This window comes from Hemitrygon akajei, chromosome 30 (assembly GCF_048418815.1).
Source record: "Hemitrygon akajei chromosome 30, sHemAka1.3, whole genome shotgun sequence".
NCBI lineage: Eukaryota > Metazoa > Chordata > Chondrichthyes > Myliobatiformes > Dasyatidae > Hemitrygon > Hemitrygon akajei.
This window is the reverse complement of record NC_133153.1, coordinates 7,621,411-7,640,800: the sequence shown is the minus strand read 5'-3', so window position 1 is coordinate 7,640,800 and position 19,390 is coordinate 7,621,411. Positions and strand designations below refer to the sequence as shown.

At 43.1% G+C, this 19,390-nt stretch overlaps 1 protein-coding gene across 1 annotated transcript; it reads right to left on the bottom strand.

Moving 5' to 3' along the window:
• Positions 1 to 4,463: 4,463 nt before the first annotated feature.
• ccnb2 (cyclin B2) lies at positions 4,464 to 17,564 on the bottom strand. The gene is made up of 9 exons (XM_073032932.1): positions 17,328 to 17,564; positions 15,046 to 15,156; positions 14,721 to 14,972; positions 14,470 to 14,640; positions 8,494 to 8,652; positions 7,386 to 7,622; positions 7,103 to 7,243; positions 5,718 to 5,828; positions 4,464 to 5,644 (listed from the first exon to the last, which is right to left on the bottom strand). The coding sequence occupies exons 1-9, from the start codon at positions 17,349 to 17,351 to the stop codon at positions 5,543 to 5,545; spliced, it is 1,308 nt and encodes a 435-aa protein (XP_072889033.1). The 5' UTR covers positions 17,352 to 17,564; the 3' UTR covers positions 4,464 to 5,542.
• Positions 17,565 to 19,390: the final 1,826 nt, after the last annotated feature.

Below are 19,390 nucleotides of genomic sequence, written 5' to 3'. Positions count from 1 at the left end.
GAGCTGTTAGATGGTACATTGGCCTTCATTTGTCAGGGGAATTGATCTTAAGAGCCACAAGATAAAGTTGCAAATCTCCAAAACCTTTGTTGGACCACATTTGAAATATTGCATTCACTTCATCATAGCAAGGATGTGGAAACGTAAAGGGCGCAGAGATTTACCAGGATGCCGCTGGGATTGGAGTACGTTTGATGGGAAAGATGAGTGAGCTGGGGGAACACCAGGATGCCGGTCGGATTGGAGTATGTTTGATGGGAAAGATGAGTGAGCTGGGCGACACCAGGATGCCGCTCGGATTGGAGTACGTTTGATGGGAAAGATGAGTGAGCTGGGGGACACCAGGATGCCGGTCGGATTGGAGTACGTTTGATGGGAAAGATGAGTGAGCTGGGGGAACACCAGGATACCGCTGGGATTGGAGTACGTTTGATGGGAAAGATGAGTGAGCTGGGGGACACCAGGATGCCGGTCGGATTGGAGTACGTTTGATGGGAAAGACGAGTGAGCTGGGGACACCAGGATGCCGCTGGGATTGGAGTACGTTTGATGGGAAAGATGAGTGTCTATCCAATTGATCTTAGCATCTTGTACACCTCTATATAAAGTCACCTCATCCTCCTTTGTTCCCTAGCTCAGAGACATTTTCCCCACGGCAGAAAAAGTGATGAGTGAGTGTAAAGCTCTAGTGCGGGTGGTGATAGAAGCAAATACAGGAGGGGCATTTAAGAATTTCATAAATAGACACTGATTTTTTTTTAAACTGGAGGGGTATGTGAGAGGGAAGTGTTAGATTGATCTTGGAAAAGGTTAAAGGCTCAGCACACATTGTGGGCAGAGGACCTGCATGGGCTGTGATGTTTTAGAATGAAACAGTAGAAGCATTTGGCTTTCGAGATTTGGTCCTTGATTCCTGCTTTGGAAAGCAAGAATAACACACTGCTGCATCACACCGGTGACAAAATAGTTCACATTGTTGAGCTGACACGGTAATTTGGACAATAACTTACTACGCAAGTCATGAAAACCATCAAATGGACCCTTCTTGTATAGATTTCTACTGTTGAACCACAACTGAAGAGCCAGTGTGTAATTGCCGATACAATAGAGAGATTTAAGAGTCCCTTTGAGATCCATGAGCAGCAGGGTCGGAATCAAAAAGTACAACTCGACCTCCAATTGCAGAGAATTTAAGTGCAGGATGTGACATCAAGCTATGCAAACTAATGGAGAGGAAGGGAAGGGAAAAGAAATGGAAAGGACAGAAACCAACCAACTTCCTTAGTCCCCTGTGGCTAGAATTGTAATGTTGCATTACAAATAGAATTAATTGCCAATCAGCTAACAAATTGTTCATAAAAACCAAGGGACTATTTAGAGCAAGGATCATAAGCATAGACGCAAACAAATCCTAGATCTAAAACAATTGATTATGACACAAGTAATACAGTGAATTGAGACAGCCATTTATTTAAGACCACTCTTAAAGAACAAAATACCTGGGATTCCCTTTGTTTATTTGGAATGCTACACCACTTATTTGGGATAGGAGACAGTTTACAAACTTTCTAACTAGCATCAGACATGTGCTCTTGGGTGGCTTTTAACCACTACACCATACTTGGTGCAATCAGTTAATTAAGTAGCCATACGCCATGTGCATTTGTGCTCAAAAAACAATGATTGGCAAGAATTAAGCAGCAGGACATTTCAGAACTGGCATATTCACGGGTTTCAAGCATGAAATGGAGATGACAGTGAAAATGAAGTGCTTTCACTATTCCAAGTTAGAAATTACAGAAGGTACTGATGATCATCTTGAACTTTACAATAAAAATGAAGATTGAGGATGCAAACTTCTAAAGCATTATATGAAGGTAGTCCATTGTCTGTACGAGGTGTCTGCACTGTTCATTTACAAACCCCATTTCCAGAAAAGTTGGGATATTTTCCAAAATGCAATAAAAACAAAAATCTGTGATGTGTTAATTCATGTGAATCTTTATTTAACTGACAAAAGTACAAAGAAAACATTTTCAATAGTTTTACTGACCAACTTAGCTGTATTTTTTAAATATTCACAAATTTAGAATTTGATGGCTGCAACACACTCAACAAAAGTTGGGACAGAGGCATGTTTACCATTGTGTTACATCACCTTTCCTTTTAATAACACTTTTTAATCGTTTTGGAACTGAGGATACTAATTGTAGTAGATTTGCAATTGGAAATTTTGTCCATTCTTGCTTGATATAAGACTTCAGCTGCTCAACAGTCCGTGGTCTCCGTTGTCTGATTCTCCTCTTCATGATGCGCCATACATTTTCAATAGGAGATAGATCTGGACTGGCAGCAGGCCAGTCAAACACACGCACTGTGTCTACAAAGCCACACTGTTGTAGCCTGTGCAGATTGTGGTCTGGTATTATCCTGCTGAAATAAGCATGGACGTCCCAGGAAGAGACGTCGCCTTGATGGCAACATATGTCTCTCTAAAATCCTAATATACGCCTCAGAGTCAATGGTACCTTCACATACATGCAACTCACCCATGCCGTGGGCACTGATGCACCCCCATGCCATCACAGATGCTGGCTTTTGCACCTTTCGCTGATAACAATCAGGATGGTCGTTTTCATCTTTGGCACGGAGAACTCGACGCCCGTTTTTTCTGAAAACTAGCTGAAATGTGGACTCATCTGACCACAGCACATGGTTCCACAGTCTTTCAGTCCATCTGAGATGAGTTCGGGCCCAGAGAACTCGCTGGTGTTTCTGGATAGAGTTGATGTATGGCTTCCTCCTTGCATAATACAGTTTCAAGTTGCATTTCTGGATGCAGCGACGGACTGTGTTAAGTGACAATGGTTTTCCGAAGTACTCCTGAGCCCAGGTGGCTATAATTGTCACAGTAGCATGACTGTTTCTTAGGCAGTGCCGCCTGAGGGCTCGAAGATCACGCGTATTCAACAGTGGTTTCCAACCTTGCCCTTTACACACTGAGATGTCTCTGAATTCTCTGAATCTTTTCACAATATTATGTACTGTAGATGTTGAAAGACCTAAATTCTCTGCAATCTTGCGTTGGGAAATGTTCCTTTTGAACTGACAAACAATTCTCTCACTAATTTTGGCACAAAGGGGTGAGCCACGACCCATCCTTGCTTGCAAAGACTGAGCCTTTGATGGACGTTACTTTTATACCCAGTCATGATACCTCACCTGCTACCAATTAGCCTGCTTAATGTGGAGTCTTCCAAACCGAATATTCTGTGCACTTTTCAATCTTATTTTAACTCTGTCCCAACTTTAGTCGAGTGTGTTGCAGCCATCAAATTCTAAATTTGTGTATAGTTACAAAATACAATTAAGTTGGTCAGTAAAACTATTGAAAATGTTTTCTTTGTACTTTTGTCAGTTAAATAAAGATTCACATGAATTAACACATCACAGATTTTTGTTTTTACTGCATTTTGGAAAATATCCCAACTTTTCTGGAAATGGGGTCTGTACAATTAATCAAGACAGCAGCACAATTCCTACATTCATTACTTTAAAACTTGGTTCCTAATAGTTGAGGTATTGGTAGTGTTCTAATTTGTTTTATATTTTGTTTAAATATATGAACTATTGCTTAACTGAGTAACAAATTACTTTTTTTACATCTTAACTTTCTATTGAACTCTGGCTAATTGGGGTATCTACCAAATTGGGCCAAAATGTACTGGACCCAATGTGTCCCATTTGGCTCAGTGGGAAAGGATATCGGTTCACACCCATTGAGGGTGGAGATCAGATGGAGGTTTGAGGTACAAAATGAATGGACTCGTTAATTAAACATTGTCAACTGCAAACCAGCAAGTTTCTCCACGACTAAAGATTTTGAACTATTTGTGGACAGGAAGGTAGAGATGAAGACACTTTACATCTGCCGCAATAATTCATGTCCATGTTCAGGGTAACAACCATCAAGGAGTTGTTAACTATCCATGGCTCTGTAATGAAAAGGTCACTTACATTTCATTAAGATTATGCCCAGAGCCTGGATGAATGTGAACAGCTGTAATACCATTTCCTGCCACAGTATATAGCCATGCTCACTGGCTAACACTTAGAGCAACTTCAGGTTACTGGTGAAGCTCTGGAGCTGCTGGCAAGAACAGTTTTAGATGCCGTAGCTTTGAAGTTAAGCTAAGTACTAATGGCAATAAATATTGCCAGTTCCAGTTAAGGATCTATTGAGAAAGAATATCCCTGGTTTCCTTTAGGCTGCTTCACATTAAGAGCATCAGTTTTACTTTGAGCGTCTTCGAGCAAGGAGGAAGGCTTTGTCGCTGGTAACAGCAGTCTCGGTGCAGTACAAGTCATTATTACATCCCAAACTCATATTTATAACTTCAAGGAAGCACTTACGTTTGGGTATCTGAGCCCGAGTTTCAAAATTCCACAACTTAAATTTTATGAAATGTTTAGTTTATTAAACCTGTTACACCAATTTGGCACAAAATGAAACTTGGATTTTATGGCTATAGAAAACAAAGCAATTATGGTACAGTATAAATCTTATATGTTCAGGCTTAATATCCAGCAATACCACAAGAATCAAATGCCCAAAATTTTCACTGTAAAGCAAAAGATGAACTTGACCAACTAGCTTTGCTGATTTTCTTACAAAACCAAATTAATTTAGTATTGATAGTGACAGAATGACCGAAATAATTGCAAAATTAAGACAGTTTGGATTAAAATCTGCACTGGATGCTTGTTTAATAGGAAAAGTGCACTAGATTCCCTTCCAACCCAGTCATAAATTGAACATTTGACGGGCCCTGCCCGTTACAAATTTCATTCTGTCTAGCCCAGTTTGTAATTTCAAATTAATTCAGCTAGATAGGCAAATTGAATTCCATTCTGCACTTGTAGATTGAACACTAACACATGATGCAATTTCTGACTGGCCATATTCACCAAAACTGAATTACTACCAACATGATGAACTACTAGGCTGCAAAACTGAAATATATGGCTCTATAACCAATTCAAGTATCAAGTTCAAAACCTAAAAAATCAAGTAGCCAATATTTTACGACTGATTAAGATGCAGCCAATCTTGGCTTGGCAGTTTGTATTTAAAACATTCTACAGGTGAACACCAAAAGCAAGTGCTCCAACCATGGAAGGTATTTTAAGAATCACCCAAGCTTAAAATTAGAAGTTTTAATTTCTTACTGAAATAATCTATACAGGAGGCACAATTTTAGACCAATAAAATATTACATATGTTTAAAGCATTAAACTCCCAATACTTTAGTTATGATCAAGTGTCGTAACCATTGGGTCCATCGCTGATGAGACTGACCATGCAGGGAAACTCTTACAAGAGCTGAAGGTAAAGATCAGAAAACATATTGGAGTGACTAAAACAGACGAAGTTCACAGAGCACCTGATGTACGACAGTTCACATTTCTGAACAGTGTAAAATAGCAGCGATCCATTAATAGTCTCCAAAAGTGCAAAAAGAAAGTGTGTCCATTCTGATGGCTACAATAGAGAAGCAGCAAGCTCTTTGATCATTGGTGACTTTAGTTGAGGAATTGTGCTTATTTTCAGCAGTTTCGCACTTGCGTATTTGTTCTTTATAGCCTAAGATGGAAACAAAGATCATTACATTCAGGAAGATGCTCCATTTAAAAATATCAATTAGGTTTGTACTTACAACATGTTTGGTGAGCCCCTCATTCACTCTAACCACGTTCTTGGCCATGTGTTTCATAGTCGAAAGCAAGGATTCCTCCGAGTAGCCAGTGTAGTACTGTTGAACTGGAGTCTAAAAAAGTACAATCTAGATGTTAAAATTTATTAACTTAGATAGTCCAGGCCTCTTCAATATTATAGCAGTGACAAACTAATTCCAAGAGAATAGACAGGAAACTCCCATCTCTAGATAGGTAGCTCAAATTCTACTGTGGCAAGTGGGAGTAAAGTACTAGATTTTATAAAAGCTATGGTCCCCACTCTTCAAGGTCTCCTTAACCCACTGTGAAATCTTCAAGCAAACCACTGTTGCCAATACCCCATGTAAAATGGCACCCCTAATGGGAACCATTTGGTTAGGTCAAATTCAAACTACAGGGAAAGGTGTTAAGGCCAATTAAAGCATCAATTCTCCCAAAATAATTAAGGCATGGAAAGAAAAGGAAATGGTACTTCAGGCCTTCCACTGAAGGCCCTGGATTGACAAGTCTGTGGCATTTAAGCGTTCACTCAAATGCAAATCCATGGGAATACAACTGTAGATACAGACATTAAAACATGTTAAAACCCAAGCAAACCCACCCACTTACGAGGAAATCTGAAGATGCTGGAAATTCGAGCAACACACACACACAAAATGCTGATGGAACGCAACAGCCCAGGCAGCATCTATAGGGAGAAGCGCTGGCGACGTTTCAGGCCGAGACCCTTCGTCAGGGCTAAATGAAAGAAAAGATAGTAAGAGATTTGAAAGTGGGAGGGGGAGAGAAGAGGAAAATCCAAAATGATAAGAGAAGACAGGAGGGGGTGGGGTGAAGTTAAGAGCTGGAAAGGAGATGGGCAAAAGGGATACAGAGCTGGAGAAGGGAAAGGATTATGGGACGGGAGGCCTAGGGAGAAGAAAGGGGAAGGGGAGCCCCAGAGAGAGATGGAGAACAGGCAAAGAGTGATTGTGAGAGCAGCAGAGAGAGAAAAAAGGGGGGAGTAAATAAGGGATGGGGTAAGAAGAGGAGGAGGGGCATTAATAGAAGTTAGAGAAATCAATATTCATGCCATCAGGTTGGAGGCTACCCAGATGGAATATAAGGTGTTGTTCCACCGACCTGAGTGTGGCATATCAGAATGGGAATGGGACGTGGAATTAAAATGTGTGGCCACTGGGAGATCCTGCTTTCTCTGGCGGACAGGTCGTAGGTGTTCAGTGACACAGTCTCCCAGTCTGCATCAGGTCTATCCATGGCCGCCTCTACTGTCAAGATGAAGCCACGCTCAGGTTGGAGGAACAACACCTTGTATTCCTGGCCTGCTGCGTTCCACCAGCATTTTGTGTGTGTTGCTTAAACTTACCCATTTACTTTGATCCAGGACTTTGAGAGCAAGGCAAAGAGCAGCTGCAGCAATTTCAGAAGGGTAGATGTGCACCATACTGTAGTCTATAACTGTCAGCTCCATCAGGTATTTGGCAAGGGTGTGTTTTTCAGCATCAACCTGCTTATCAGAATAAAAACACTTAAAGCAGTGGCTTCTCCAAACCGAAGATTGTGAAATGATGATCAAATTAAAATTAGGTCCAAAATCTGATGCTGAGATGGTGTTTGTAGCCAAGTCAGACACCAGCTGCTGTACTTACATTAGCAGCCTTTGAAGCACGCCTCAAGAAATGCAGAGGAAGTGGACGGCCCAAATTAAACTCAAGCTCTTTGAGAATGAGGATTTCCATTTGTCTGATTTGGGCCTTGGTGTATGCATTGTCTGTGATGTAAACAAAGTCTCCAACGGTAGGTGAATACATCTCCTCGTACTTGGACGCTAGCAGCATGGCAGTCACAGCAACTAACTGGAGCTTCTTCCGAGAAACTGGCTGGCTCTGAAAAGATGGATGGCCAAATATTAAGGTCAGGAAGAACAACTCCAAATCAGACAGATTCAACAGGCTTCTTTTAGCATTCGATCTTTCTTCTAGGACAAGTTAAAGGTGTTTGCCAGAAATATGGAGTGAAGATGGAGACAACTGTCCCTGCCACTTCCATCCAGGAAACACACCACCACTCAAACCCACAAAATAAATGAATTGCCTTCAAACTTTAGTGTGGGCCTCAGCTCAGGAGGACAATGAAGACACTAGCTTAGCCTTGTGCCACTTAGATCACAGCTGATACCCCCACAATAAGTCATCGAGAGTAATGAGGACTTCTCGTGACTGAGTGTCATGGGGTGGATCCTAGACTCACTTTCATAGCCCCAAGACCACATCCAATTTAAGATCACATCTGCCAATACAATTAGCTCCAAATCCACCACCATTAAGAGTCAAGTCATACATTCAAAAATGGTATCTTAACAAAATCTGCAAACGCCAGCAATTCTGTCCAAAGGAAGGCTGGTACAATGGAAAGGTTAATTGCGCACAAGTGGTTTGTTAATTTGTGCAGTGACAATCCATTACAGCATGGTCTTCAAACAATCACGCAAGTACACGTGCAACCTCCAATGGCTGAGGTGTAGCAAGCTATTCAGTACATTTAGATTTAGAGCCCATAACCATGAGTGATTGACTTCATCCCCAGTGCCCAGATGATTACCATTGGTGTTCATGTGGTTCATATTTTCTAGTTTGGTAAGGAAAGCATCCAAACCACCTGATCAATTCACAAACCTATTTGACCCAGTGAAGTTCAGAACATGATACAAATGCACATGGCACTACAAAACTATCCCATCTCTGTTGCAGCATTTACTTGTAGAAAACGGTCCATTATAGCCAGGGTCATGTAGAGAGTTTCTTGGAGCAGGTGGAACCTTGAATGGACTTGAACCAGCCAGTCAACCAGGATGGCCCGCATGCGTTCGTTTATTTCTTGCCCCTCCAGGTAATGAGGTCTGATTGTTTGCTGCATCTGCCATGAAGGAAAATGACAAGAATTATGCAAAACCAAGCACCAAGGGAGATGGAAGTCAAATGCACACGCCAGCCAACATTTGAAACAACAGCTCATACTGCAAGTGGTCTTTATGATTGTAATGTGGCTTTCCGCTGGTAGCCACCACCCCATTTTCTCACTGGGTTTGACCCGGGAGGGAAACAGGCAGGATTCAACAGCTGAATGTATCCTTCGGTAGAAGGTACTCGATTATGGTTGGATAAGGGCTACAATTGACAACCAGCAGCGTGAGAATATTGATACATGTACCATGTTAGGGTAGCCTCGGTGTCCCAATGGGGTGGCTGCCTTGGGAAGAGAGTCTGTTTAGGTGGGCACTGCATCATTCTTAGTAGTAGCTGCAGGGATCTGTGTGGAACCGTAATCAAGTGAACTGCTTCACCCTTGATTGTTGAAGAGGCTGCACTTCATCCAGACAGATTTCCATCTCTTGAATGCTGCAGAAGGCAGCAAGTTTTAGTGAACTCAGACTCAAGCTAACCTGGGATTCTCAATAGACAATAGGTGCAGAAGTAGACCATTCGGCCCTTCGAGTCTGCACCGCCATTTTGAGATCATGGCTGATCATCTACTATCAATACCCGGTTCCTGCCTTGTCCTCATATCCCTTGATTCCCCTATCCACAAGATACTTATCTAGCTCCTTCTTGAAAGCATACAGAGAATTGGCCTCCACTGCCTTCCGAGGCAGTGCATTCCAGACCCCCACAACTCTCTGGGAGAAGAAGTTTTTCCTTAACTCTGTCCTAAATGACCTACCCCTTATTCTCAAACCATGCCCTCTGGTACTGGACTCTCCCAGCATCCGGAACATATTTCCTGCCTCTATCTTGTCCAATCCCTTAATAATCTTATATGTTTCAATCAGATCCCCTCTCAATCTCCTTAATTCCAGCGAATACAAGCCCAGTCTCTCTAACCTCTCTGCGTAAGACAGTCCTGACATCCCATGAATTAACCTCGTGAATCTACGCTGCATTTCCTCTACAGCCAGGATGTCCTTCCTTAACCCTGGAGACCAAAACTGTACACAATACTCCAGGTGTGATCTCACCAGGGCTCTGTACAAATGCAAGAGGATTTCCTTGCTCTTGTACTCAATTCCCTTTGTAATAAAGGCCAACATTCCATTAGCCTTCTTCACTGCCTGCTGCACTTGCTCATTCACCTTCAGTGACTGATGAACAAGGACTCCTAGATCTCTTTGTATTTCTCCCTTACCTAACTCTACACTGTTCAGATAATAATCTGCCTTCCAGTTCTTACTCCCAAAGTGGATAACCTCACACTTATTCACATTAAACGTCATCTGCCAAGTATCTGCCCACTCACCCAGCCTATCCAAGTCACCTGGAATTCTCCTAACATCCTCATCACATGTCACACTGCCACCCAGCTTAGTATCATCAGCAAACTTGCTGATGTTATTCTCAATGTCTTCATCTAAATCATAAACAGCTGTGGTCCCAATACCGAGCCCTGTGGCATCCCACTAGTCACCACCTGCCATTCCGAGAAACACCCATTCACTGTTACCCTTTGCTTTCTATCTGCCAACCAGTTTTCTATCCATGTCAATATCTTCCCCCCAATGCCATGAGCTCTGATTTTACCCACCAATCTCCTATGTGGGACCTTATCAAATGCCTTCTGAAAATCAAGGTACACTACATCCACTGGATCTTCCTTGTCTAACTTCCTGGTTACATCCTCGAAAAACTCCAATAGATTAGTCAAGCATGATTTACCCTTGGTAAATCCATGCTTGCTCGGCCCAATCCTATCACTGCTATCTAGATATGCCACTATTTCACCTTTAATAATGGACTCTAGCATCTTCCCCACTACTGATGTTAGGCTGACAGGTTGATAGTTCTCCTGCATTGATATCCTGAGCAGATGGAATGGACCCAACACATGCATGGTAAAATTCATACCAGGTTCCCTCTTTCAGAGAGGAGTTTAGGTATTCCAACCTGCCCATATTGTTCACATCAGGCTCCCCAATCCTCCATCTGTAGCCTTACCTTCCTGCAACTGCCATGCTACTAACCATCAGCTGGGGTTAACACTCCTGCACTCCAATCTAGTTCCATCGATCACTTCTTTCACTTGTATCTTGGCCATTTTCCCTCTTATGGTCCTGATGCAGGTCACAACCCAACACCATTGACCACCCCTTCCCCTGCCACCATCGCGGCCGATCTGCAGAGTTCTTTCGCTGGCTTGGCCCTTGCTCCAGATCTCAGCATCTACCATTCATCTCCAGTTTATCATCTCTATCTACTTCAACTTTGATTTGAAACGTGTTCCACGCCTGGGATTAAATCCTCACCTCTCAGTTCAAGGACTTCAAACAAAAGCTGGAATAAGATTCAGGCAGGGAGTCATGGTAAAGCTAGGAATAGTTGAACAAAACTGATTCCAAATTTCTAATTGATAGTCAGCACTCAATGCATGTGACAACACTGATTAATCAGATCAAAAGATCTGCTTTGGGCACAACACCCATGAATTTAAAGCCAATTTAACAGGTTGACCAAGAGGTGCATGTTGCTCCCCAACACACCAGCTTGGATGTTTATTCAGCTTCTCCTGTACCCCGCTCCACAGAAACCTTGCCCGTATCCTGTGTTGGCCAGTTCTCTACTCAAGATCTCAGACAAGTGAGTGATGAGCTACTCTTCCTCCAGCAGGCAGGATGAGTAGTAACCTGTCTGAGGAAAAGCATCTATCATGTTAGTCTATTATACTTGGACTCCATGTGGCAGGCAAGTAAAAATCAAATCTGAGGTGTTGATTGCAAGATGGCTGGGCTTTCTAGCCTTTAGTAAGATTGAAAGTGTGGATAGGCTATAAATGCAATCAGTTGGATGGGTTCATGTATTTTCTTTATGCAAGTATCTAGAACAGGCTTGGAGCATGGATCAGTACGTGGAATCATGTTGTGACCTTGGTTGTCAAGGATAGGGGCTGGCTGGTGTTCTAGGGTTTAGATGTTTCAAAAGGATAGCAGGGAGGCAAGGGTATTGCTGATCAGGGGCAGTGTCACAGTGTAGACCAGGAGGACATCATGGTAGGATTGTCTACTGAGTCTATGTGGGTGGACGTTAAACAGGAAGGGAGCTAGCACTCAATTGGGAGTAATCCATAGGCAGCACAATAGTATTAAGATATTGAAGAGCAGACAAGCAAGCAGATTTTGGAAAGGTATAAAGACAAAGGCTAAAGTCAAAGGTGACTTCAACTTCCCTAATATAATTGGCACCTCCTTCATGAAAAAGGCATAGATGGAGCATAGTTATGTCCCAAAAGAATGCGAACAGTATGTGGACAGGCCATACAAAGTACTAGGTAATAAACCTGGTCAGGTGGCAGATTTGTGGGAGTGCATTTCAGAAACAGTGACCATAACTACTTGGCCCTTAGCACAGCCATGGACAAAGATAAGTGCAGATGGAATGGAAAAAAAAACATTCAGTTGTATTAGGCAAGAAGCACAGACTGGAAAAGCACTCCCCAAAAAATAAATAAAACCATAAAAATATTTGAAGGTTGCAAAGGGTTTGCCCTATTGAGGCAAGGAAAGGCTGGTAGGATGAAGGAACCATAGTTGATAAGAGATGGAGCATTTAGTCAAAATGGAGGAAGCACAGGTTTAGGACTCAAGAGTTACAAGGTAGCCAGGAAGGACCTTAAGGGAGTTAGAAGGGGATGCGGAAAGGCCTTGGCAAGTGGGTTTAGGGAAAACCAAGGTACTCAACATATAAATGAATAACAGGATGATTAGAGGGAGGGCAGGAATGCTCAGCAATAACAGGGAAACTTGCCTGGAGCAGAGGAGATAGGTGAGTTCTTACTGAATGCTTTGCTTCAGCATTCACAGTGAGAAGGACTTTGATGGACAAGGTCAGCATAGAACAGGCACTGAAGAGACAATGTTTGAACTTTTGAAAAGCATGAGGATAGACGTGATTTAATCAAAGTAAATTTGATTATCAAAGTATATATGTGTCACTATATACAACACCCCAAGTCCATTTTCTTACGGGCATACTCAGTAAATCCATAATAGAATCAATGAAAGACCACACTAGCTGGGCATTCAGCCCAAGTGCAAAAGACATCAAACTGTGCAAATACACAAGGAAAAGAAAGAATAATAAATAGGCATTAAATAGAGAACATGAGATGAAGCATTCTTGAAAGCAAGTTACTACAGGAAGTAATGCAAAACTTCCGGAGTACTGACGATTTCCATATCCTCACTAGCCACAGAAGTAGTACCAGAGTTTTTGGAATATGGCGAATGTTATTCCATTGTTCAAGGTAATAGGGATAACCCTGATGTTCTGCAGGCATCTATTCTGAGACCCCTGTTTGTGATTTTTATTAATGAATTGGATGGGAAATTGAAGGGTGGGTTAGTAATTTCATAGATTACACAAAGGTTGGTGACAGCAGGACATAGACAGGTTAGAGTTCAATCCAGAAAATTGTCAAATGTTGAATGTGAGGAAAAGTTTAATGGCAGGATTCTTAGCAGTGCAGAGGAAGAGAGGGATCTTGGGGCCCCAGATCCATAGATCCCTCAAAGTTACCACGCTCTGGCAGCATTTGGTGTGTTGACCAATATTAATCAGGGGACTGAGTTCAAGAACCACAAGGTAATGCTTTCAGCTTGATGAAAGTATCTAGACTACACTTTAGACCACAATTTTTTGAGTTCCATTTATCTCACTAAAGGATGTGGAAGCATTAGGAAAGGTGCAGAGGATATTTACCAGTGCTGTCTGAATTATGACAGAAGATTCTTTTTCCTTTGAAGCAAAGCAGGACATAAGGAGTCTTGACACAAAGTATTAAAGATGCATAGATAGAATGGAAAGTCAGCACACTTTTCTCCCCCCACCAGTGCTGCATTGACTAATACTCAAGACATCTTAATTGGAGGTATGCTTAGAGATGTCAGGAGGTAGGTATATTTTTAGGTAAGGTTTAAAGATAAGTGGCTGGAATGCACTGCCAGGGGTGGTAGTAGAATGAAGAGGCTGTTACATTAGGGACATTTAAGGGACTCTTACTCTGTGCAATTCATTGCCATGGATGGTTATAGAGGCCAAGTCACTGAGTATATTTAAAGTAGAGGTTGATCGCTAGGGCATTAAAAGTTACAGGGAGAAGGCAGGAGAACGGGATTGAGAGGTGTTAAGAGTGATTTTTGAGTTTAGGTCATTACATTTAGCAAATGGCTTTGGCTACCAGTCTTCTGTTCCTTGATAATGTATTGTTGATTCAGTTTGGGACAATACATTCCTAAAAGCTGTGGATCCCAGTCCAGGCACTGCTGGCATCTGTGAGATGGATGCGAAGCAGAAGATGTGAAGTTTGTATGTAGCTTCAAAAAGAAAGCATTGTCTATACTTTGTAAATATGGAATTGTCCTTCGCGTTTAGCAAATAAATATTGAGCCCCACGTTGGGCCAGCAGACCTTTCCACTGAAAGCGTCTCCATATGATGCCTGCTGTACCTTGTTTTGTCGAATAAAGAAGCAGCTTTGTATCTACCAGTAAATCCCTCCGGCAATTTCATTCAAGCAACAAGAGGGATAATAAATCAGACATGATGGAATGCCAGAGCAGACAGCTTAATTTAGCTCCCATGTCTTTTCAAGATGACATCTTCACTCAACCAAGTCAGGATCACATTTCCATTGATTCAATTCTTATTAAATTCAGAAGAGGACTTGCTTATCATTGGCATCTACTAACCTCAAGTTGGTGCAAGTATTTGTAAATGTCCTTAATATATTGACTGCACAGCTGAGGATTACCACCATCTTCAGCATCAATATCTTCTATTTCCAATAGCGTGCCAGAAAAAGCCTGGCAGAGGTCTTCCTCCTTCATTGACACATCCATAGGCGTTGGAGAGAGAGGGACCTTTAAAAGAAAATAGAAATGGAAGCAAGGGACAGCTTAGCTTTTATTGAAGAGAGAGAAATAAAGGGCGTTTCTCATACCTCAGGAATTGGCTCCTGAACACACGATGTCACTTCTTGAACCATTGGTCTCAACTGCTGAACAGCAGGTTTTAAGATATTATTGTGCAAAACATTGTCTTTTGGTTTGGATGATACCGGCTTGGACGCCATAGGTTTGGATACCGGTTTGGACACTGGTTTGGACACCACAGGTTTGGACACCGGTTTGGACACCACAGGTTTGGACACTGGTTTGGACACCGGTTTGGACAGCTTCATATTGTTAGCTCTCTGCAAAACAAAAAGACAAAGTTAACATCTGGATGAACTGCCAGTGTCACGTTCTGTTGAAAGGACACTTTACCTGCTTAGCTCCCCGAGTTACAACGCAATTGGCCAGATCTCCCAAAGCAGGCCGGCAGGATGCCCCAGTCAGATTAGACGCTGGTTCCATGTTTTCCAAGTTTTGAAGAGCCTAACATTAAAAAAAAAATACAAGAGCTTAAATGGAGACCAGTTTCTCCCTACCCTTCCTCAATTTAGATCAATGGTCAAAACTAAACGAATCAAACTGTAGATGCTGGAACCCAGGTTAGTATTTGTGGAAAGGTTTATGATGAAAACACAACCAATAGCATCGAGGCATTTCTACTACAGTGAAGTACTCTGCTTTTTAATGACTTGTTAAATGACTGTCTAGTGGTTTTCAATTAGAAAGTACTGCAGAAGAATGCCAATAGCCAGTTAGTCTCCTGCCCCCCCCCCCCCCAATTCTAGTCAAGGAAGGATAGTAGAGGCTGAGGTAGGATTGTGTGTGTGTTGGGGGGGTGGGGGGGGAAGACCCGGGGCTCATGGTGACTTGACAAATTGATTATACTGATTAAGAGCCCCAAATTTACCTTTATATTCAGACTAGAACTGTAAACAGCTGCGTAACTCAAGTGCCGTAGGTGTCTATGGATCAGGGCAAACTTTCAAAACTAGTTGGAAATCAGCAACATTGGTGGGTATGGAACCAGACCTGATGAACATGGAAAACCTACAGCACAATACAGGCCCACTGGCCCACAATGCTGTGCCGAACATGTACTTACTTTAGGAATTACCTAGGGTTACCCATATACTTGTACCTATCCAGAAGTCTCTTAAAAGACCCTATTGTATCCACCTCCACCACCATCACCAGCAGCCCATTCCATGAACTCACCATCGGTGGCATCCGTCGGTCTCGAGAGACCATGGATCTGCGCCTGGAGTTTCCAGGGTGCAGGCCTGGGCAGGGTTGTATGGGAGACCAACAGTTGCCCAAGCTGCAGGCCTTCCCCTCTCCACGCCACCGATGTTGTCCAAGGCAAGGGCACTAGGACCCATGCAGCTTGGCACCGGTGACGTCGCAGAGCAATGTGTTGTTAAGTGTCTTGCTCAAGGACACAAACACGCTGCCTCAGCTGAGGCTCGAACCAGTGACCTTCAGGTTACTAGTCCGATGCCTTACCCACTAGGCCACACGCCAACTCACCACTCTCTGCGTAAAAAGAAACTTACTCCTGACATCTCCTCTGTACCTACTTCCAAGCACCTCAAAACCGTGCCCTCCCATGTTATGCTTAATAGCAGAATTACTCCCGAGAGGAACATCAGCAAACCTAGTTACAGATAAGTGATTAAAAACCAGATGTTAAATACCCAAACTGCAGAATCGGGTTTATTATCACCGGCATGTGTCCTGAAATTTGTTAACCTAGCAGCAGCAGTTCAATGCAACACATAATGTAGCAGAGTGAAAAAAATTTAATAAGTAATCAGTTACAGTATACATATATTTAATAGATCAAAGATCGTATAAAAACAAAAAATAATACACATTTTTAAAGTGAGAAAAGTGAAGTAGTGTTCAAGGGTTCAGTCTCCATCTCGGAATCAGAGTCAAAGTACAAGGCCAAGTAGAATTATAAAAGGAAGGGTTTACTCTTGACTTCAATGGCTGATGAGGAGGCTGAGTGCTGCCCAGGGCAACCCAGTAGTGGTGGTAAACTGAAAAGAGGTAGAGGTCCAAGTTTTTGTACCAAGACCAGAGTGGGTAGAATCATCGGAAAAGACGCGGATTTCAACGTGATTGGATCAGTAAACTTGAAGTTTGTACCATAAAGTCACAAACCAAATTAGCTCTAACTACAGTACCTAAACATAACCGTGAGGATGGGGTGGGAGGGAGGGTGGCAAGAGCCTTTGGTAACGTGGGCTAGCGGTCAAATACCTTATCACACACAAGTGTTTAAAGCAGAAGTTACCTTTAAATGCGTAATTACTAAGATTTGCCGCGAAACACTCAGGACATTAAAATCGAAACCATATTGAAAGAGACATCTGATTAAAAAGATCCTACACCGAAAGTTGAAATAGCAGTGAAAAATGGATCTTGCTCAGATAGGAAGGATTTAAAGACTCGAGGTTCGGCACGATTGGAACCATCAAGACCAGGGCCGTCCGGAAGGAAGAAGTACTTTGCGGGTGGGTGTAAAAGGAGCGTGCACTATAAGTAATTTACCATACACGGGGGAGAATGGGGGGAGAAGGGGGGGGAGAGAGTGGGGGGAGCAAGAGCTAACTTCGCCCAGTGAACTAACAGCTTCGCTGGACACTTACAACAGCCCGGCGGGTTAAAGCCATGGCCAGCAGCAAGAGCCGGGAAAACAGCGGGTTCAAAGCTTCGCTGCTCGCTCTCTAAGTGTGGCTGGTGGATCCCGGATCGCTCGTTGGCCTCCGGCAGTGAAACTCCCCAACTCGGAGGATGTGGCCCCGGCTCTGGGTCGCTGACGATCCGGCCCTTGCTTCGCTTTCCCTCCCGGCTCTGGCTTTCTCGGAGTCTGCAGTTCTACTTCCTTCCCCGCGAATCTTTCAAATATCTCTTCTCTGCTTCTCATTGGCCAAAACTTGAAAGGATGCGTCTTTCTGATTGGCTGTGGGTCGCACTTTGGAATGCGTTGCCCGGGTGACGCCTCGTTTGAGGACTGGACCTTTAACAAGTATAGAAATAAGAGATAGCGGAAAAGTTTGTACGGTGATGGGACGCCGGCGCCTGGTTGAATTGTTGAATGTGAGGTCTTCATGTTTTAAAATGTGCGAGAGCAGTCAGCGGACTGCAGGCCGGTGAATCTGACACTAGTGGTGGGCGAGTTACTAGAGGGGCAGGATCTATCAACGTTTGGAACTAATTAGGGATAGTCCGCATGGCTTTGTGTGTGGAAAATCATGTCTAACAAATTTCGCAGAGTTTTTTTTAAAAGAGGTAACCAAGAGGATAAATGAAGCAAACACGAGGAAATCTGCAGATGCTGGAAATTCAAACAACACACACAAAATGCTGGTGGAACACAGCGGGCCAGGCAGCATCTATAGGGAGAAGCACTGTCGACGTTTCGGGCCGAGACCCTTCGTTAGTCCTGACAAAGGGTCTCGGCCCGGAACGTCGACAATGTTGCTCCATAGATGCTGCCTGGCCTGCTGTGCTCCACCAGCATTTTGTGTGTGTTGTTAGGATAAGTGAAGGCAGGACAGTAGACTTCAGCAAGTGCTTTGTCAACATGGCCCCACAAACAAGATAAAATCTGCAGATGCTGGAAACCCAAGCAAAACTCAGCAGGCCAGGCAGCATCTATGGAAAAGAGTAAACAGTCGCTGTTTAGGGCCGAGACCCTTCATCAGGACTGGAAAAAAGATGAGAAGTCAAAGCAAGAAGGTGGGGGAGGGGAGGAAGAAGTACCACCAGAGGGAGTAGTGAGAGAAGGTTTCACTAAACACCCATTGAATTAGAGCTTCCACCTTGCTTACAATCGAATTCCAGTTCTTACTCACTAAGTAAGAATTGGAATTCGATCGTGAACATGGGAGAGCAGAAACCTAATTGGATGAGGACTAACCAATCAGAAGGGACAGACTACAGAGGTACAAAATACCACTGAGCAAGATGTGCCCAGGCATCATTGTTGATGAAGATGGCAGAGTCTGTCATTGAAACATCAGTTAAAATCGATACCTGTACCTGGCTGGAAGCACAAGAAGAGTTTATTCATCATGTTCTGGAGCATGTTGATATTAAGGGAGAGGAGGTGTTGGAGTTGTTAAAATACATTAGGACGGATAAGTCCCTGGGGCCTGAAGGAATATTCCCCAGGCTGCTCCACGAGGCAAGGGAAGAGATTGCTGAACCTCTGGCTAGGATCTTTATGTCCTCGTTGTCCACGGGAATGGTACCAGAGGATTGGAGGGAGGTGAATGTTGTCCCCTTGTTCAAAAAAGGTAGTAGGGATAGTCCAGGTAATTATAGACCAGTGAGCCTTATGTCTGTGGTGGGAAAGCTGTTGGAAAAGATTCTTAGAGATAGGATCTATGGGCATTTAGAGAATCATGGTCTGATCAGGGACAGTCAGTATGGCTTTGTGAATTGCAGATCGTGCCTAACAAGCCTGATAGAGTTCTTTGAGGAGGTGACCAGGCATATAGATGAGGGTAGTGCAGTGGATGTGATCTACATGGATTTTAATAAGGCATTTAACAAGGTTCCACACGGTAGGCTTACTCAGAAAGTCAGAAGGCATGGGATCCAGGGAAGTTTGGCCAAGTTGATTCAGAATTGGCTTGCCTGCAGAAAGCAGAGGGTCGTGGTGGAGGGAGTACATTCGGATTGGAGGGTTGTGACTAGTGGTGTC

What these genes read in the sequence shown, in the direction of transcription:
- ccnb2 (XM_073032932.1), bottom strand. Translation starts at nt 17,351, where the DNA reads ATGGCTTTAACCCGCCGGGCTGTT. An exon ending in TAACTCGGGGAGCTAAGCAG is followed by an intron (nt 14,973 to 15,045) that starts GTAAAGTGTCCT and finishes TTTGTTTTGCAG; the next exon opens with AGAGCTAACAATATGAAGCT. An exon ending in GTGCTTCAAAGGCTGCTAAT is followed by an intron (nt 7,244 to 7,385) that starts GTAAGTACAGCA and finishes TCTGATAAGCAG; the next exon opens with GTTGATGCTGAAAAACACAC.